At 22.8% G+C, this 19,283-nt stretch overlaps 1 protein-coding gene across 1 annotated transcript; it reads right to left on the bottom strand.

Moving 5' to 3' along the window:
* Positions 1-1,175: 1,175 nt before the first annotated feature.
* LOC113551899 (pantothenate kinase 3) lies at positions 1,176-14,139 on the bottom strand. Its single transcript, XM_026954465.1, has 10 exons — positions 13,983-14,139; positions 11,348-11,486; positions 4,350-4,528; positions 4,108-4,281; positions 2,720-2,890; positions 2,557-2,633; positions 2,284-2,460; positions 2,088-2,223; positions 1,897-2,010; positions 1,176-1,428 (listed from the first exon to the last, which is right to left on the bottom strand). The coding sequence occupies exons 2-10, from the start codon at positions 11,475-11,477 to the stop codon at positions 1,372-1,374; spliced, it is 1,215 nt and encodes a 404-aa protein (XP_026810266.1). The 5' UTR covers positions 11,478-11,486; positions 13,983-14,139; the 3' UTR covers positions 1,176-1,371.
* Between the last annotated feature and the right edge of the window lie 5,144 nt (positions 14,140-19,283).

The raw sequence follows: 19,283 nt of genomic DNA, 5'->3' as shown, positions 1-19,283 counted from the left end.
ACAAAAAATAAATATTAGTTTAAAAATAATTATTACATTTCAAATCACCTTTAATTCTGTTAAAATAATATATTTTCACAATATTTGTCTTTTTTATTACACATTTTTGTATTGATGACTATTAATTACACTTTAGTAAATATCCAAAGTTAATTTTAGAAAAACAGTTTATACAATTTTGATTTTAAATACTTGAATATTAGTTAAAAAATAAATAAAATAATGTTTGGTTATTCTAAACATAAAAAAATAAATATATATATATATATACATTAAACAATTCAAATATTTATATACAATTATTTGAAAACAAATTGTAGTAACAGTTTATCTAAAGTTTAACAAAATTATTATGATTTATAAAAAAATAAGCCGTAATAATTAAAGTCATTCAAATTTTAGAAATTCTTGCCTACATAACATGGTATTACTATTCATCAATGGCGGTTGATAGCACTTTACTTAGAAATTTTAATATTATGTAAATATTGAAAAAAAATTTTTTGGCAATTATTAACAGTAAATATTAAAAAAAAAATTTATAATACAACAATAATAAAAAAAATAGTACGCTTAAAGTCATAGCCAAAAAGAAAATTATGTTTTTATGTTTGTGATACTAAATTCACTCTTCCCCGCCACTTGGTTTTTTGTCAAAATCGCTACTGCTCTTAATAAAACCGCAACACAAAATAAATTTAATAAATTATCCTTCCTATAAATTTAACTTACTTGATTTAGTTTAATACTAGGTATATTTATAGGTAATTTGTTGAATATTACTTTATAAATGTAAACATAATATAATCAATTTCATTTATTACAACAATAATTATTATAATAATACAATTGTATAATTTAATAACATCTAAATTTGTAAAAATTGAATACAAAATTTTAATCTGATTAAAAATATTATAAATAAAAGTAATATGAAAAAAATGTATTTTATCACATTTTTGTGTTGTATTATCATATGAAATTTGTACATAATTTTTTGTTGCCAGAATATACAAAATAAAATAAAATATATATATATATATAAAGACAGAAACAATAATAGAACAATGAATATCAACACAATTTTTGGAGGATAAATAATAAATTTTTTAGGACAGGTAACTTATCATACCAATAGGACTACTATTCTATCTTATAAATTAAAAAATAAACACATCACCAAAATAAATTACCAATGTGCAATGTGCTGTTTTAAAAATAAAATAAATTAATATTAATTAATAATTTCTATCCGGGTCAGTATAATATGAATAATTATGAAAATATATATTCATAATGTACTATACAGTACACACAACTTGGTTAAATCAAAATGGATTGGCAACGTGGAATGTATTGAACAATATTTTGTTACTCTTTAAATCTCTCGTCAAATGACAACAAACATCCAATTGCACCAAAGTAACCCTGAAAATGATTAATTGAATAATAATAGATGTGTTTAGATGATATAAATACACACACACATATACATATAAATCATTCATTGCTAATATTCACTAATACAATTAGGTAGGGAGGAAGAGAAGGGTTAAGGTTATTATCAATCATATAAATTACCTAAAATTACATAATATTGTATACATTATATTTTAATTGTTTTTATTAGTCTTGTATAACTATTTCATAATGTTAAATGTATAACTTATCAAATGTATATTTTAAGAAATAAAGTGTGCATGTGTACAAACAAAAATAATAAGAAAAATTAAAAAAAGCTATAGTTATCAATATAATTATAAATTATAGTGTTATGACCTTGTTAATCGTGTGTGGTTAAATTATAGAATATTTTATATTTAAAAATGAATGACATTAAATATATTAATAAGCATGTAATCAATTAACAATAATTTAAAACATTGAATATTTTACCTCATGATTTAAAAAAATAGCTTTCTGTGAACCATTTGACCAATAATCCATGGCATGTGACAATAATTTCATTGATATTGGATTTACACGCAAGAAATTACCAACAAAACACACCTTAAATATAATTATAATTTTAACTTTATTACTAATCCTTTTTGTTATAAGCTATTAAAAAAAATAGAAATAATTACTCTATCAATTCTTTCATTTAAAGCACACATTCTTGCAATCGATGCAATGTTGTTTGTAATTGTAACTAAGGTTGCTCTAGCTAAATCTTCCCTAGAAACCTGAGCACGTTTCTCCTTAGAGTTCATATGACCAAAACTATAACAGAAAATTAATTAGTTGACAAAAAATTACAAAATAATTATTTGTACTTATTACCTGCTAGCAACTAGTTCTCCAGGCAGGCCAAATCTACTATAACTACCTCCATAGATATCTCGAACCAATTTATCAACTTTAACATTATCACCATTTGCGGCCAATTCAATTGCCTCATCAAATGTATTACATCCAGTCAATAAACTACATAATCCCAAAAATGTACCACCTCCTATACTGAAATAACAATAAAAAATACATTTTAAAACAATATTTTATATTGGTAATTGGTATAGATTTCACATAATTTGAATGTAATTTATCAATACAAACCTCGTTCCAGATATTCTCTTATAATTATTTGGACCATAAACTGCCAACACACTTACACCAGAACCTATATTCACAACCTACAAATCACAAACAAAAATATTAAAATACTTTCACAATAACAATTAAATATATTAAGTATTATTTTTTTGTTAATAATACGTACAATAAATGGATATTTATTATACTGGAATGTGTATTCTTGTGTTGAACACTGCTCGTCTTCAGTACATTGTGACCAAAAATAACATTCATTATTGTTTGAAGCTACTGTAAATAATAAGCCACGAATCAAGCTATCCAGTTCATCACATTTACACAACTTTAAATTTAATTCCTGTAAAAAAAAAAAGTATTGATTAAAAAATGTTTGTTTATACAACTTTAAAAAAAATTAAACAGTAAATCCATCACTAAAATAACTGTTAATATCTTTATTTAGTTGACTTTTTATAAATTTGTATTCATAGCTTATACACACATCATTTGAGCAAACATTTAATGTTAACATAAGATGTTTCAATCAAATCATTTCAATTAAATAATAACTTAATAGTTAGAATTCATATAATCAAATATGTAAAAACAATTATATAACATTTAATTATGTATGATTTAAAAGCAGAATAATGATAATTTCAAATAACAGGAATTTTATCTAAATATCATTATGTAAAATAGAACCAGAATATATCAATATAATTTTAAAAGAACTAATATAATTCAGAGTATAATTTTATCATCCATAATCATCCATAATAACTAATAAGTATAAAACAAATAGTGTTGACATTTAAGAAATAATTTTCTATTTAAATCTAATTTTTAAACCAAATTAATTTAATGAGGTAAGAATTGTATAAAACACTTTTTATTTGTTTGTATATAACATCAACTACAATGGTTATTAATAATTATTTAAAAACATAATGCCTATATTTATTATTAATTTATACAAATTAAAACAGTAAGATATAACTAAGCTTAAAATGTATAGAAATCATGGATAGTAGTTATATTTATAGATAAACATTTTCAGCACATGACAAACATAATTTATATTATTTCAAAAAATTTTAAAATTAAACTAATTTAAACTTATCATAATTAAATTTAGTATGTAAGATTACAATAAAATAATTAATTTGAATATTATACAAACAAAAATTGTGTGATATCAGGGTAAAAAATATTTTTTAGTAATGGAGTTTAAGGTTTAATGTAGAGAATATTATAAATTTTGTATTAAGAGAACACTTCTACAGCATATCAAATTTATTTATTTAATTATAGATAAAATTGACCCATTACAAAGGTTATTACACAAATTTGAAACTACTGAACAAAAATTGTACATATATTGTACACTCATAAGATTGGTACAACACATGCAGTGTAGTCTTCTAAAAACAAATACCTAATATTTTTTCAATTAATTAATTAATAATATACCTAAATTCTTTATGAAACAAAAGTTTTAATAAGCCTGCTAGATTGACATTATATTAGGAAAAATAATTCCTTAAACATTTTTATGATACATTTAATTCTTACATTTTTAAACATGTCTTCAAATTTGAATGCTCCACCACCAGTAGCGCAAACTGTAGATACGCTAGCTGCCATACCTTTCTTCTTGGACAGTTCCAAAAAATTGTTCATTTCACTAGTTGGGAATCTGATAAAATGCAATGTACCTATCCTGTTGCAAATTTTTACATTGTCCATCTGTAAAACAAACTAATTGTAAAAACGAGAATCTTAGACATAAAATAATAATAAATTAACTATATTACCTGTTGGTGTGCATCTCTGTGTCCAGATTTTCCATAAGCCGAATTCTTCGTCAAATATTTGGTAACATTGAACAAGAGTTGGGTTTCATCTTCAGTTTGTGCTGTAATCGAGTCTTTGGGTTCAAAAAATACGAGTTTCGATAATGTTCCACCTATATCCATACCAAACCATGGCATAGCTAACAAAAAATAAAAAATACTATTTTATTAAAACTACAATTTTATATGTAATAAATTATTAGGTATATGTATATCGTATATAAATAACAAATACAGTAATTTATTCAAAATTGTATTGGTATTGCTATATTTTTTCGCGATTTATTAAAATCATAACTTAAAATATATCATGAGGCCTAGTGGGCCAACTCATTTACTATTACCGAGTTCGGTGTCTTACAACAGATAAATTATTATAATAACATAAATTATGGTACCATAGTTTACGAGCTTATACACTTCTATAGTTCTACTAAGGTCTAAGAAAATATCAAAAATAACTACCTGTGTGCGTATACATTTTAGTCAACCATTGTGAAATATACTATTTTGCTTATTATTGTTGTTATTTAAAAATTCACAAGATTGACCAATAGTTCTATAACAATGGTTAAAGCATACTAGTGTAGTACTTATGCAATGCTTATTTATTTTTTTATCTTAAAATTGTATTTTATTATTTTTCGTTCACAAGAAATAGAACTATTTTAAATTCTGAACGAAACGGTGGAATATATCGATTTATTATTATTATTTTTCTTTTCTTTTTCTTTTTTATGAAGACATATTTTCCAACCGAAAAAATGATTAGATCATCAACTTCGATAGTGGTTTCTGGTAGAAAATTGGATCTTGTTAGTACTTTCAGGAGGCCAATATTGAAAATGTTTAGTAATTTTTAAATAATTGAAAAAAACAAAAAGCTAGACAAGTGAGTACTACTATAGTACTATACTGTACAGTAGGTATTGAGCGAGTCATTGTGCTAGATAAATTATAATTCAATTACATAGCATTGTATATTATGTATACGAAAAACGATTCTGAACAAAGATGGTCTATCAGCCTATATCATCAAATATATTTTAAGTTATGATTTTTTTATAAATAGAATTTAATATTAAGTAAAATATTATTTATTTTAACTTTTAGTACCTAATACAGTAGGTTGAAACAATTTTTCAAAATATTACAATTGAAAATATCATTGTGTGTATAAAATATAATGATATATATACCTACGTAAAAAATAAATCCTAATAAATAATGTTTTTAAGCTAAAAAAAAAATTAATGATTAATTCAAATTAAAATATGTAATTTCGTTCAAAATTGAATTAGTTTTTTTTGTCTTAAAAAAAAAAATTATGGTTATTTATTAAAATGTCGAGCTGCTTATTGTGAGGAATATTATATTAAATGTTCAAGCCTTAACTATAAAAATTCTATATTTTAAAGTGCAGAACGATTTGCAAATTTTTGTGATTTTAAGGACTTTTGTTAAAATTTGAATTTCAAATACTTATGAAAATTAATTGTTCCTACATATATTTTAAATATAAAAACATATTTGTAAGAATAACTTATGTAGGATTTTGTATTAAACTTTTAAACATTTTTATGTTTATAATGTTCATTTTTATATTACCGAATAATTTTTTATCGGTATTTTTTAAAAAATGAAAATTTTCAAATGTCTATAAATAACTCAAAAAGAATCAATATCTTTTGAAAATGTTATCATTTATAAATTATAATTTTATAAATGTTCATATACATATATATAATTATATATATACATAATTTGTGGACATTTAAAGTATCTACTGTTATTTGTTTTCGAGTTAAATAAAAAAAAACAAAATTAATTTTCTCGAAAACTAGATTTTCGTACAAAGGTTTTATTTTTTTCCCCGATTATTTTGAAAAATACTGGACATTTTTCGACTACTTATCGCATAAACAGATTAACTTAAAAAAATAAAAACCTCACATCATTGTAAAATCAATGCATTACTCTGCTCAAAATTTAAAATTAGAACATCTGTGAAAATTGTTATTTCGAAATGTTATAGTTTTTTCGATTAATATCGATAAAAATTTCAGTTGAGAAAATAGCTTAAAAAAGTTAATTCAAGGTTCCGCGAAAGCCATTTATACTGGAATAAAAAAAAAACAAGTGTAGAAAATTCCACTAATATTTTTAATGAACAACTAGCTGATGTTTAATTTTTTACGAAATTAAATGTTCATGCGTAATACAACGATTTCTCCTTAACGATTTTTTCATAGGCTGACCGGCCGTCTTCGTTTAGAATCGTTTTTCGTAAGCAATGATTTATCGTTGAATTCAAATTTAATATATACATTACAGCAACTTGCCTACTTAATGACTAGATATACTCGACATTAACTGGCTACTGTATAGCAGAGCGGTTATCTATTTCCCCCCTCCACCATTTTAATGTTCATTTTAAAATTAAATCGTTTCGCGTATAGTATAATATTATATTATTAATCATAATATATTTCAAATGTGGTTCTTAAAAAACTCATAAATATGTACTTATTGTACTTATGCAGTGCGCTTCATCATCAATAATACTTATAATGCATAAATCGAATGTGAATAATAGTTATATAGACCCCGGATAAACCTTATTATGTATTGTATATATTATACAAAACATACGACAGTGCATGGTGTCGTAGTACCTAACTGTTGACGTCTTTCGATTTAATATCTAGCATCACACTCGATAACATTGCTATATGCAATCACACGGCAATGACATCTACATCAATTAATTTCCGCGTTTTATGATAACTGGATATGAAAAATTATTACAGTGACAAGCGGATATTATGGACCATTATTTATAGTAATATATTAATGTGAAGAAGAAGAAAGTTTGGAACTCGAGAGTTGTGGTATACAGATCCCCACCCCGTTCATTAACGCTAGAAAATCACAGAAGAATTTGGACATCCTGACCAATAGGAGAGGTCTCAATTACGCTCGTTCAATTGAATTACCCACCATCGCCATCCACTATAGAATAACCCTATAATAACTGCCAAAGCGAAACTGGTTTCTAGTGTTTTTACGTTTCCGGTAGGAAAAATGTGAACGGGCCAAATACAGATGAAAACATCAATGGATAGAAATATGCGTGATGATAATATGTAACCTTCATATTACTACGGATATAGTTTTAGTTTTTTTACACGACAGTAAAGTGTACACAATAAATAATTTGAAAAATATACCTTTATTTCAAGGTAATCGACAAATAATTATAAAATGCAAGCAGGTAATAAATGATTATAAATACTATACTCTAATATAAATACCTAGTAAGTTACAAAACAGACAAAAGCACCGGCACCGACCATTTAATAATAAATTCAACAATATATTTTTAAAGTTGCTTATAAATAATTAATACGACGGTTTCACTTTTTTTAAATTGTTAATTTATTTTTCTTGTCAATCAAAACGTTTTGGCACAACCAACCAAATTTTTCTTTTTTAAAAATCTAGTCAATTAATCATTCTTGGAGTGACCCTTTTCAGAGTTGTATACTATTCATACTTAAGTTCATCGACCCTATAGGTACCTACAAAATACTGGTAATACAAATTTCAAATGACCCATTCAACTGTGAACGTTTTAGTAACATAGTTCTAAATTAAACATACTTATTACTATTACAATAAACTTTTTTATAAACTACAATAAACTTTTATTAATTCATCAACCCTCTTTAATTATACCAAACTACGCGATCCACTCATTATCTGAGTTGCAGTATTATATATCTGTATATGTGATTTTTTTTTCAGAACAAATATTAACTGTTAATTGTGGGGTTATTTGAATTATTACATTTCTAAAACTTTTTATGCAAATAGAAAGCTAAGATAATTTGGGTTTGAGTTATTATTTAAGGCGCTAACAGGTTTTACATTAAATTTTAAAATTAAATATTTGTTCATTATAGCAATGTAAGTTTTGTGTCACATTGTTGATTCAAAATAATGCATCAGATGCTGCAAAGATTTACTAAAAATAAATAATGAAAAATTTAAATTTAATGCAAGTACCTACTTTAATATAATTAGATAAATGTCAGATCAGAAATGTATAATAAAACTTTCCTTACAATAAAAATGTTATATGCATTATTTAATTATTACAAAGATGACATATGTGAATACGATGAACGTTAGACAGATGAAAACTATAATTTATATCATGAACCCAACAAAAAATGCACTATATGGATGACCTAGTATACAAATGAATAATTACGTCATAGATAATAGAATATAATACAATATTTTACGTTCTTTACGTATTAAGATAATAAGATGAACCAGACTTATTTTTATTTAAATTGTTTACTTTTAAGTTATTAATTTATTAAGTTTATTTGGTTTCATAGTTATTATTTTTGTTACTAACTTTAAACTTTGAATTATTAGAAAATCAAACAAGACACAAGAAAATAAAAATTATTAGAAAAAAATTTAATATTTTGAGTAAAATAATTAAAACTTTAAAAATTACGATTATGTATAAACACGAATTACACTTAAATCACCATTGTAGACTACAATTTTAAAATGAATTCGTCAAAATCGTTTTCTGCAATTTAATATAACATTAACACACTTCTAAAATATATACGGCTATAAATCAAACAGCTGTAAGAGTAGTCTCCCACATAACATTCAGATCATTTTTTTAATTCGATTTCTATACTACGATAAGTATTACCTTTATTACCTACTACACGTATATTAGTATAATATAGTATATACACATTATCAACGGTTTTAAGTTTTAATACAATTTTTTTTTAGATTGAGAAATTAAAATATTAAAAATTATTGCATCGCATAAAATATTTGGCATAAAATTTGGATAATTTTACAAACTATGTTCTCTTTTCATATAGTTTTACTACGAAATATGAATTTTAAATATCTTATTTCTAAGCTCGATATAGAAATTTGAGAACCAATCAAACATAATTTGTACATGGAATATCTGCTCTGAATACGTCATACAGCAAAACCATAATTATTATAAATCGTCGCGAATTATGCATAAGCATACAACGGTAATTATGCGAGTATACAATACGAATATTATAAGATCATATCATTACATACAAGAAAATTCAATAATGAAGAAGTATATAGAAACACTCAATTAAGAATAGCCTGTATATGTACGGTGATTGACATACTTTGTTAGTTATAGTTATTAAATGTATGTATTAATGTATGTATATATTTATGTATATTTTACAAGTTTTTTTTGCTAAAACTTTTTTGCACAGTTTCTTAGAATATTAAAAATTGAACAAAAAAGGCTGTTTTTTAAAGAAGGAGGGAGGTTTATAAATTTTATATTACCTTATAAAAAATAAAAAATACTTTTTTTAATTGTAAGTGAACATTATAGATTTTGTAAGATAACTTTTATTAAAATAAACTTCTCGTATTATATTTTTTTCAAAAATCATGAATTTTTTTTTTAACTACAATAATAATATAATTTTATTGTCTCGTTAATTGTTAACAATATTAATTAAATACAAATAATTTATATCTATATACACGAATAATATAGTAAAAAGAAAAATCAAGAAAAGTGATAGATATTTATAATAATATAGGTATTATATAAATACTGCAAGGTAGTAATTAGTATTTTATGGATAACAAAACTTTTTTTATATGTATATTATAATGCATATAAACGAATTTCTTGTTATTGTAGAAGTAGACTGGTGCCTAGGTTTGAAAACATTTCCTGTTTGGATGCATGGTTGCTTTCAAATTTAATATGTATGTATGCATGTATGTTCATGTCTAACTCCGTAATAGTTATCCGGTTTATTCATGTTTCGTAATCGTTTACGGTTATGCTTAATTAGTGAATAAGGAGATAATGTAATTTTCAACATTAAATTTATTTTTTACAATTACTTGATTCTTCCAACTCTATAAATAATCAACTGAAATCTAATAGTCTTTAGATAAGACAAATACGTATTTAGATTATCTAACTTATTTGTTGGTATACATAAAAACACAATTTATTATTTTTCAAATTACATTTAAAAAGTAACTCTATTGCATTTGAAAGATTATTATTACAACCAAAAAGTTTTATCATAAAAAAAAAAACAATGAACTCAATATTTTTTATATAAAATGACTAATAGCCTATGTATATTTATAAAAATAAATTATGATACATGAAATGATTGTACCTAAACGTCATAAGTAAGTAAATAAATATATATTTATACATTGTTAATAGCATACTATGCAATGTATTTAAATAAGAAGCATTACAAAATATTATTAAATATTAATTAAATATCATAAAACCTATCATAGCTAATTAATAATTATACCTGGAAAGCTGAACTTTTTTTCAAATTAATTCAACTCGTCGGGTGGTCAAGCGTTTAATACTCATCCTAATATTAATATTAAAATATGATTTCGTATTTTTTATCAAGTTAAATAATATTAAATTCACATAAATAAAATAAATAATTTAGTTTCATAAAAAATAGGTATTTAAAAAAAACATACGTTATATATAACAGTATAAATAAATAAATTTAATTATGAATCTTAAAAATTTTAAATATGCGGTAGACACATTTTTATTCGGCAGTATTTTTTTTTTCATTTAAGTTTTACAATAATGCACTATCATAATAATTTAAAATTATTTAAATTCATTGTCATTATAAATAATAAAAAAGTGTAAATATAATATAAAATTTCATACATACAAATTTATTTTGAAAAAAAAATACTAACATATTAAACAAATGTTCTTTAAGCAAGTATTTTATAAATATGAGTAAATTTATAAAAAATATATTGTGCACAACAAAATTATAAGAAATAAATTGATAATACTCCACTACTACTCGTTTTAGTAAAAACAATGGATTACTTACGTGGGATTTTACCATTAAAATGGTTCTTATGCATTGACATGCCATTGGATAAAGAATTTGATATTACTGTAGTGTGACTCTGTTCCATTGTCTGCAAAGATGAACACTCTTTACAAGTATAAGGACCCATGGTTAATACCTGAAGGAAAATAAGATACAATAAAATAAAAACCAATGTAAAAAAGATTTACGTTATCAACATTTATAAATATAAAGTAAATAAGGCAGGAAGCACTCCTTCTATCGGAGGACTGGCTTAATGGTAACTAAAATATAATGGTAATGATTTAAATCAATAATCAAATCTATACATTGAGATGGTAGAGAGAGGGAATGCCCATTGCCCATATGAAAGACGATAAATTAATTTTATTAACACGCGCACCTAGAGCAACTAAAGGAGAAATTATTGTGCGAAATGGATAGACATGACTAAAATTTTAAAATAGAATTACATTCGTTAAATCTTGAGTATTATATAATCAAATAATTAATGTTACAATTAAAAAAATATAACATAAATATAAAGGATTTATTTATATTAATTTATTATAGAAATTCCCACATTATTATATATATATACATAATTTTTCAAATTAATTAATTATGGCTATAAAAATATTATAATAAATATTATATTTAATATTACTAAAAATAACATCTATCGATTTATTGATTGATTTATAGTAGTCAGCGTTATATGAAAAAATAAATTAATTAAAAGCAAAACGTCTTAGAAATTTAATCATATAAGCTATAAGTTAAAGAAAATAGTAGTATACAAAATATTATGTACTTACATTATTTACCTGACAAAATCCAAAGTAAATTTACTTTCAACAAAATGTATAGTTTTTTATTTTTATAATACTAGGGTACATTAGTCGTGTATAACAAATTTAAGGTCAAAAACATCATATTTTCGCCTTGGTTTGTCATAATTTTTTACGAATTCTTAATTGTAAAACAAGTTGTGTGCTTAAATTTAGCAATAATTAATATATGTTTATTTTTATAATAACAGCGAAGAAAATTATATAATAATACAAATATTAATAAAGTAAATTTGTTTAAAACCAATTAACACATCTAGGTACAAAAAATCATTAAAACAAATGTAAGCTATCCAAACTCTATATACACTACAGTATTTCTAAAACTAAATATTTTATTTTTATTATTAACGTTATTTAATTCAATATATTATATGTATATAATATATTGCAATATATATATAGTTAAATAATTAAAACTAAATAAAATCACTGATTTTTATCCAATGATAAAAAAAATTGTGTTTTACTTATATAACAAATAAGAAAATTAAAATAATAATAAATTGTCAAATCAATATATTATGATTCATAAATATATTTTAAATGACTCAACACGTAGTATAAGTGCATTAGTACAAATTAAAATAAAGGTAACAAAAAGAAGAAATCGTTAAATTTGGTAATAACTAATAAGGCTTGAGCGAATTGAGCAAAATGAAAAAAAGGTATATTATCCATACTACGATGCACAAAAACAAAAAGTTGACACATTAAATTTGCAAACAACCTTTAAAATAAGCAAGTATTTAAAAGTTATGTTATTATATTAAATAATATATAATAAACTAGAGTTATTTTATAAACAAATTAATCAATTTTTCTTAATGATACATCAATATCCAATTATAAAAACAGAATCAACACATTTTTATAAAGCAATAATAGTTTATACATTTTTATAAGTTAAATTAAGCTAATACAATATAATATATTGACTATTGTTATATCTACCTCTAACAACACTTAATACTTAAAATTATAAAGTTATAAGAAATTATTGTGATAATATTAAAACGCATTACAACCTGTTTGATGAAAAAGAGAGTGACCTTCATGCCATCGACAGCATGTGTGTATTAGGACTATGGACTTAGGATGTTAAATGTAATTTCTATACTTAAAAATTATTTTATTTATTATTTGTTGTTTAAATATAAATTATAATAATATTTATAAAACCATGCCCATGATTTAGATTAAAAATATCTATAAAAATTGTTACGCTAAAATGGTGCGTAATTACTTAATAGATTTCAATATTTACTACAAATCCTTAATATCACTATAATAATGTTTAAAAAACCTCTTATATTTTTAATTATTAATAATTTACTAACAAACATTTATTTTATTCTTTAATTAAATAATAATAAAACATACATTATCCATTATATTATAGCCTATGGCTAAATACTTAAAATTATAATATATATAGAGTAACAGATGTCTTCTCATTTTTTGCATTTAAAAAACTCGAATTTTTATCTTATAAATTGTGTTTGTTTTAATGGATTCAATATGCTGATATAAATTAAGAACGAATTATTTATTATTTTAAAATTATATTGTCTGTTAATATAATAATAAATTGTTAAAATATATACTTAATTCTTAAGTACTATTAAAATTGTACTGTTTACAATACTGAACTACTTCATTAAAATTGTGTAATATAATTTTAAATTAAAATTAAAAATTACTCATTTCTGCTGAAATTTATGGTTTCAATCAATTAAAATCAAGTGTATTTATTTTAGCTTAATAATTATTGCAATAAATTAATATTTATTAAAACTTACTATTTTTCACTTGATTGTCCAAATTTCTAAGAAACTCAAGGTGGAATAATTATTTTACCAGATAAAACACGAAAGAAATCAACAATAAAAACACAATCGAAACACGACCCTATGCGTTGGCGCATACATTGTCAACTGATAGTACCTCTAATAATGCAATGTCAGATGTCTTTGCAAACGATTTATAAATGAGTCTATATCTAACAATCGAAACAATTCAATAAAAACTATCGATATTTAAAATACCCAATAAAAATTGTATCGATATTTAGAATAACAATAAAATTATATCGATATTTAAAGACATTCAATTTTTTTAATTAAAATTAATTAGAAATCGATAATAAATTTAAAAAATATATAAAAAGTTCTGTACTATATTTATGACAAAAAATAATGCCGATTGTAATTTTTAAGATTTTTTTAAGAATTATATAAAATATGTTTGCAGTATTAAGTTTATCTATGTTCTACTTCCACTTACCAGTAGTGTGCTTAAAACCAACACTGCAGTGGTAGTAAAAGGGGTGTAGCGTGTGCAAGGTATGAATTCTCACCTATCTTTTTTAAAACGTCTAGTTTAGCCTAGCAATAAAATGAAAACGACAATACATATTTTTAAATCTGATATGAAGGCAATATTTTATAATTATTATATATATATATATATATTTTCAATAGTTTTTTTTATTGTGGTTCGACAATTGATGATAATAGTGATAAATTATATTATAAATAAAAACAATAATAATAAAACAAAAGTAAGAAAGTGGATACTGCTTTGCTGTACAGTATATAGTATATACAGTATAGGTATTGAGACATCGAGTATTCGAGTGACTTCACTGTTTACAGTATTATAAATTATATTAGATGTGTGTTAAATTTGAATTTTATAATATATCAGTGTGTCAGTGTTGAGCATTATCGATATCATTTTATCAAATTAATTCATCTTTTTACATTATCTAGATAAAAGTAATACATAATAATTTATCTAACTATTTAAAAAAAAAAATATTATCTAGATAATTTTTGTGACAAGATTTTAAATTATTTTTTTTGAAACTATAAGCTCATAACTTACTTTTTTCATTTTATTTTCACGTTCTTTCAGTTATTTTTTATTATATATTACGTGAGTTTTACTGTAATAATTTTTTGCAGCACATTATTGTTCATTCTCAGCATACACCTGCAGGGATGGCGAACCTACGGCACGCGTGCAAAAGGTGGCACGTTGATCAAATTTCAATAGTACATGAAAAATTGAATTATTAAAAATTATGCTATTTATTAAGTTTTGATTATAACTGTTATAAGAAATTCAAAGAAACAAATTATATACATTTTAAAAATTATAATTACAATAAAAAGGTGTGCTAACTTAATAAAATAATATATAATAAATCAGTAACTTAATTTTTATCCTTAGAAAATGTAATTTATTTTGGGCATGTGAAAAATTTTCAAAACCTTAATTGGGAAAATTTGGCACTTGACCCCAAAAAGGTTCACCACCTCTGGTATACACCGATAGAGTAATCGTATTTAAAACATGAATTTACGAGTGAAAAAATTTAAGCTTATTTATATATATTATTATACTTTAAGAAAAAAATACTATAGTTAGTTATCTTTTTTTTATCTATATAAATTTGGTTATATTTTAACCATTGTACATTGTTTAAAGAGAATATTAATATAGTAATAATTATATAAACTGTTTTATTTAAAAAATAATAAAGTACAGATTTATTTGCCTTAATACATTGTTACTTTGTTTCATTTTTAATGTCCCCGTTAATTTTTAATGGTGTATCTATATTGTATTTATACGATAGCTCCGATCTTAACCTATATTACGAGGGAAATGTAAACCAGAGATATTCTTTTCCATTTAACCCAAAATTTTTAATTTTATAAATTATTATCGGGCAAATGTAAATTGTTTTTATATTGAATATAACCTAAACATATGATTATTTGGACAATTTTATATATAATTAGTTTACAAGATGTATGTCAAAAAAAAATTATTTAAAAGTGGGTATTTAATATTTATAATTAAGGTAAACTTTGTCAAATCCATTTGCATTTATCGTTTACTCTATTTGACCCTTCATATAATACATATAAATTTAATATCTCATTTGTCATTATAATTTTATATTTTTGTTAATAGTGGTAGTGTTTATAATTTAGGTGGGTTGTCTGAATTAATATGTGCATTCCTGATATCAATTATAATTTATCTCAATCCACCACTGATTTACACTGCATTGTAAATTAGAATTATGTTTAGTTGATTTTATTTTGTGCAAAATATTGCATTTATATAATTTTTCGTGATATTGACGAATTTTGTCAATTGAAAATTGAAGCATTCTTTCTGCTATAAAAAGACACACATCATTGTAAGATCAATATATTCATAACTTCACTCTATCTAAAATAGTAATTCTAGATTCTAGTTGGTTAGTTATCACATTTTAAATCGCATGGCCTGTTAACAACTGTATATACTATAGTTTATAACTTTACATATATGTGAACTGATTTTAATATGGCACAAACAATTGAAAAACTGAAATGACGTTTTTGATTCACAAATAAATTACATTTTGCATCCCCTGCACCAGTATAAAAAAAATTGATGAGAAAAAAAATAATAATTAGAACTACGAGTGACTACTAAATGCGACAAAACAAATAAAATTTAAGAATAAATTTTATAAAGGTACCTTATCAAAAACTGACGTATTTGTAGTGCTGCAGATAAACAGAATATGTCATAAAAATATTATACGTCTGCCACTACGCATTGTTCTATTTCTTTAAGTATCAAAAGCGAAGACCTTTAAATCATTATTAATAAACTATATTATTGATAACAAATTATAAAAACATTACAAACACACATTAGAATTTATTATCTTAAACATTTTAATTTACATTTCTCGTTATACAATTTATTATAGTTAATATAGCATATGAACTGATTAATGTTTATAAAGTTTAAGCAAATCCCTAAACGATAATTTTCTTTCGAAAGGAAATTTTCTGAATCTAATTTTTAAATTACCTATATCTTTAATTGTTTTTAGATCTTTACATTATATACGCTAAATCAAAATAATTGTAAATTTTTAATAAAATACTTATTATACGTGGCCACATAAGACATTATTTGTACAATATATCTAATCATCTGCAGTATCACATAGTATTTAAAACTATTTACTAAGTTTCACTATAACAAATAATTTTGACCTTGAAAAATTCTGGTCAATCGTAAATAAAACCTGATTTCCAAAACATAAATATGTAATTTGATTGTAAACATAAGCTAAACAAAATTACACAGACTGTGCAACACACTTAAAATATTATATTTATAACTAATATATACCTATTATACCTAGTATATACGTAAATGCCATTAAGCCAAACAACGAATATGAAATAACCACGAGTCTTGACTAAATAGTAAATATTTTACGTCACTATAGCATACGCATAACTATAATTAACTTGTATATACTATGATAATAATATATTAGTAGATATAATTAAATGAAACATTTTTAACTAATTTCTAACTATATTTTATACTTGAAATTTTTTTTCATAAATAACAACTTCTTTAACGTCGCTGGAATTTTGTTATTATAACTATGAGATATATATACACTACTATATAATCACTAGAAAATTTTTTTAATTTTCATAAACGAAAGTCCTCATTTAAAAATTCTAAATACGTTACATAAAAATTCAAAATTAACTGTAAATATATTGAATAGATAAGTAAGTATTTAATTTAAATTCATAACAGTAAAATATATTTTATAATATAGGTATGTACATATATTAATAATATAGTAATTTATAGCAATTTACAATTGAACAGTGTGAATAGATTCAAAGTATTAATAGGATATAGCTTAAAATGAAAATAAATATTTCGAAAAAAACTACTTATGATAAACATAATATTATATTCGTATAAGTTTCAAATCCCTGGGCGCAAATAATATTTTTGAAACACATCAAAATAACTAAAATCGTTATTTTTTGTTTAAATAAACATAATTTAAATTACATTTATAAAAAAAAAAAGTACTAATCTAATGTAAGTTACTATTAATCTACCGACGCTAAAACATGAAATCGTAAACATTTTGATTTACAGATTTGTACACTCTACATTTATCACCTACCTATATAAATAATTGTTCCAATTTTGACTTCATTTTTAGTTATAAGTATAAGTGTTGTCTCATTTTGGGACTATGAACAACTTTTATACTACTTTAGTTTACTAACCTATCAATTTAGTGCGCTAACATATTCACTTGTATATTTCTACTCCTATCTATGTAATTTTATTGTCAAATTAGTAAAATTATTTTTAATTCCCTGTACTGAATGCTATCGGACATGTATTTCAAATAAATAACAGTCTAGACGTCAATAGCAAAATCTAAACACCCTTTTGTTGACTAGGATGAACGTTTTAAAATTTTGAACTTTTTACTTTCAAGCTTTTTTACCCAAAAATAAATATTTTTTCATACATAAATCGAAAAATCTAATAAGTCAAAAATTTAAAATACATACCTATAAATAGCACAGAATGAATCAAATTCATGTTTAATAAATATGGTTATATAATGAATTTTCGGTAAAAGTATCTACAGAAGTTATTATAGAATAAATATTATTATTATAAATGTAATAACATAAGTAGGTATTCATTTTTGTGTTACAATACAAAACACAAAAAAAAATTCTTATAAATCCTGTTTTTAATAATTCTTGTGGATTTGTGTTGAATTTTTTTTTTTTTTAAGTAAACAATTTATATGGAACCTTGTATTTCGTTTTTAAGTTTTTCAACCGAGTGAAATTTGTTTTATTGACATTTATAGAATAAATAATTAAAAACATATGAATATTTTTTTTTTCGATTATTTTAAAAAGTACTGAGAATTTTCAATTTTAACTTCCCAAAAGTATCAACTAGATTCGATTAATTACCAAAAACTTCCGTTGAATTTAGAGATGAAAGTGTTTTTTTCTACTTAAAAAAGTGTCTTAAGACTAAAAAACCACATGTAACATATTTAAATTCATTGCTCTTTTCGTAATGTAAAATAAAAATACATTTCTTAATAAAAATGATTTTTATCGTATTAAAAAATTACAACATTTTCTCATTTAATAAAACTTCATTTATTTATTTATATAATATTATATTTCATCTAACCAACCAGATATATCCTAAAATAAAAAAAC

Source organism: Rhopalosiphum maidis, chromosome 2 (assembly GCF_003676215.2).
Source record: "Rhopalosiphum maidis isolate BTI-1 chromosome 2, ASM367621v3, whole genome shotgun sequence".
In the NCBI taxonomy this organism is placed as follows: Eukaryota; Metazoa; Arthropoda; class Insecta; order Hemiptera; family Aphididae; genus Rhopalosiphum; species Rhopalosiphum maidis.
The sequence above is the reverse complement of the archived record's forward strand: the minus strand, read 5'-3'. Positions and strand labels throughout refer to the sequence as shown.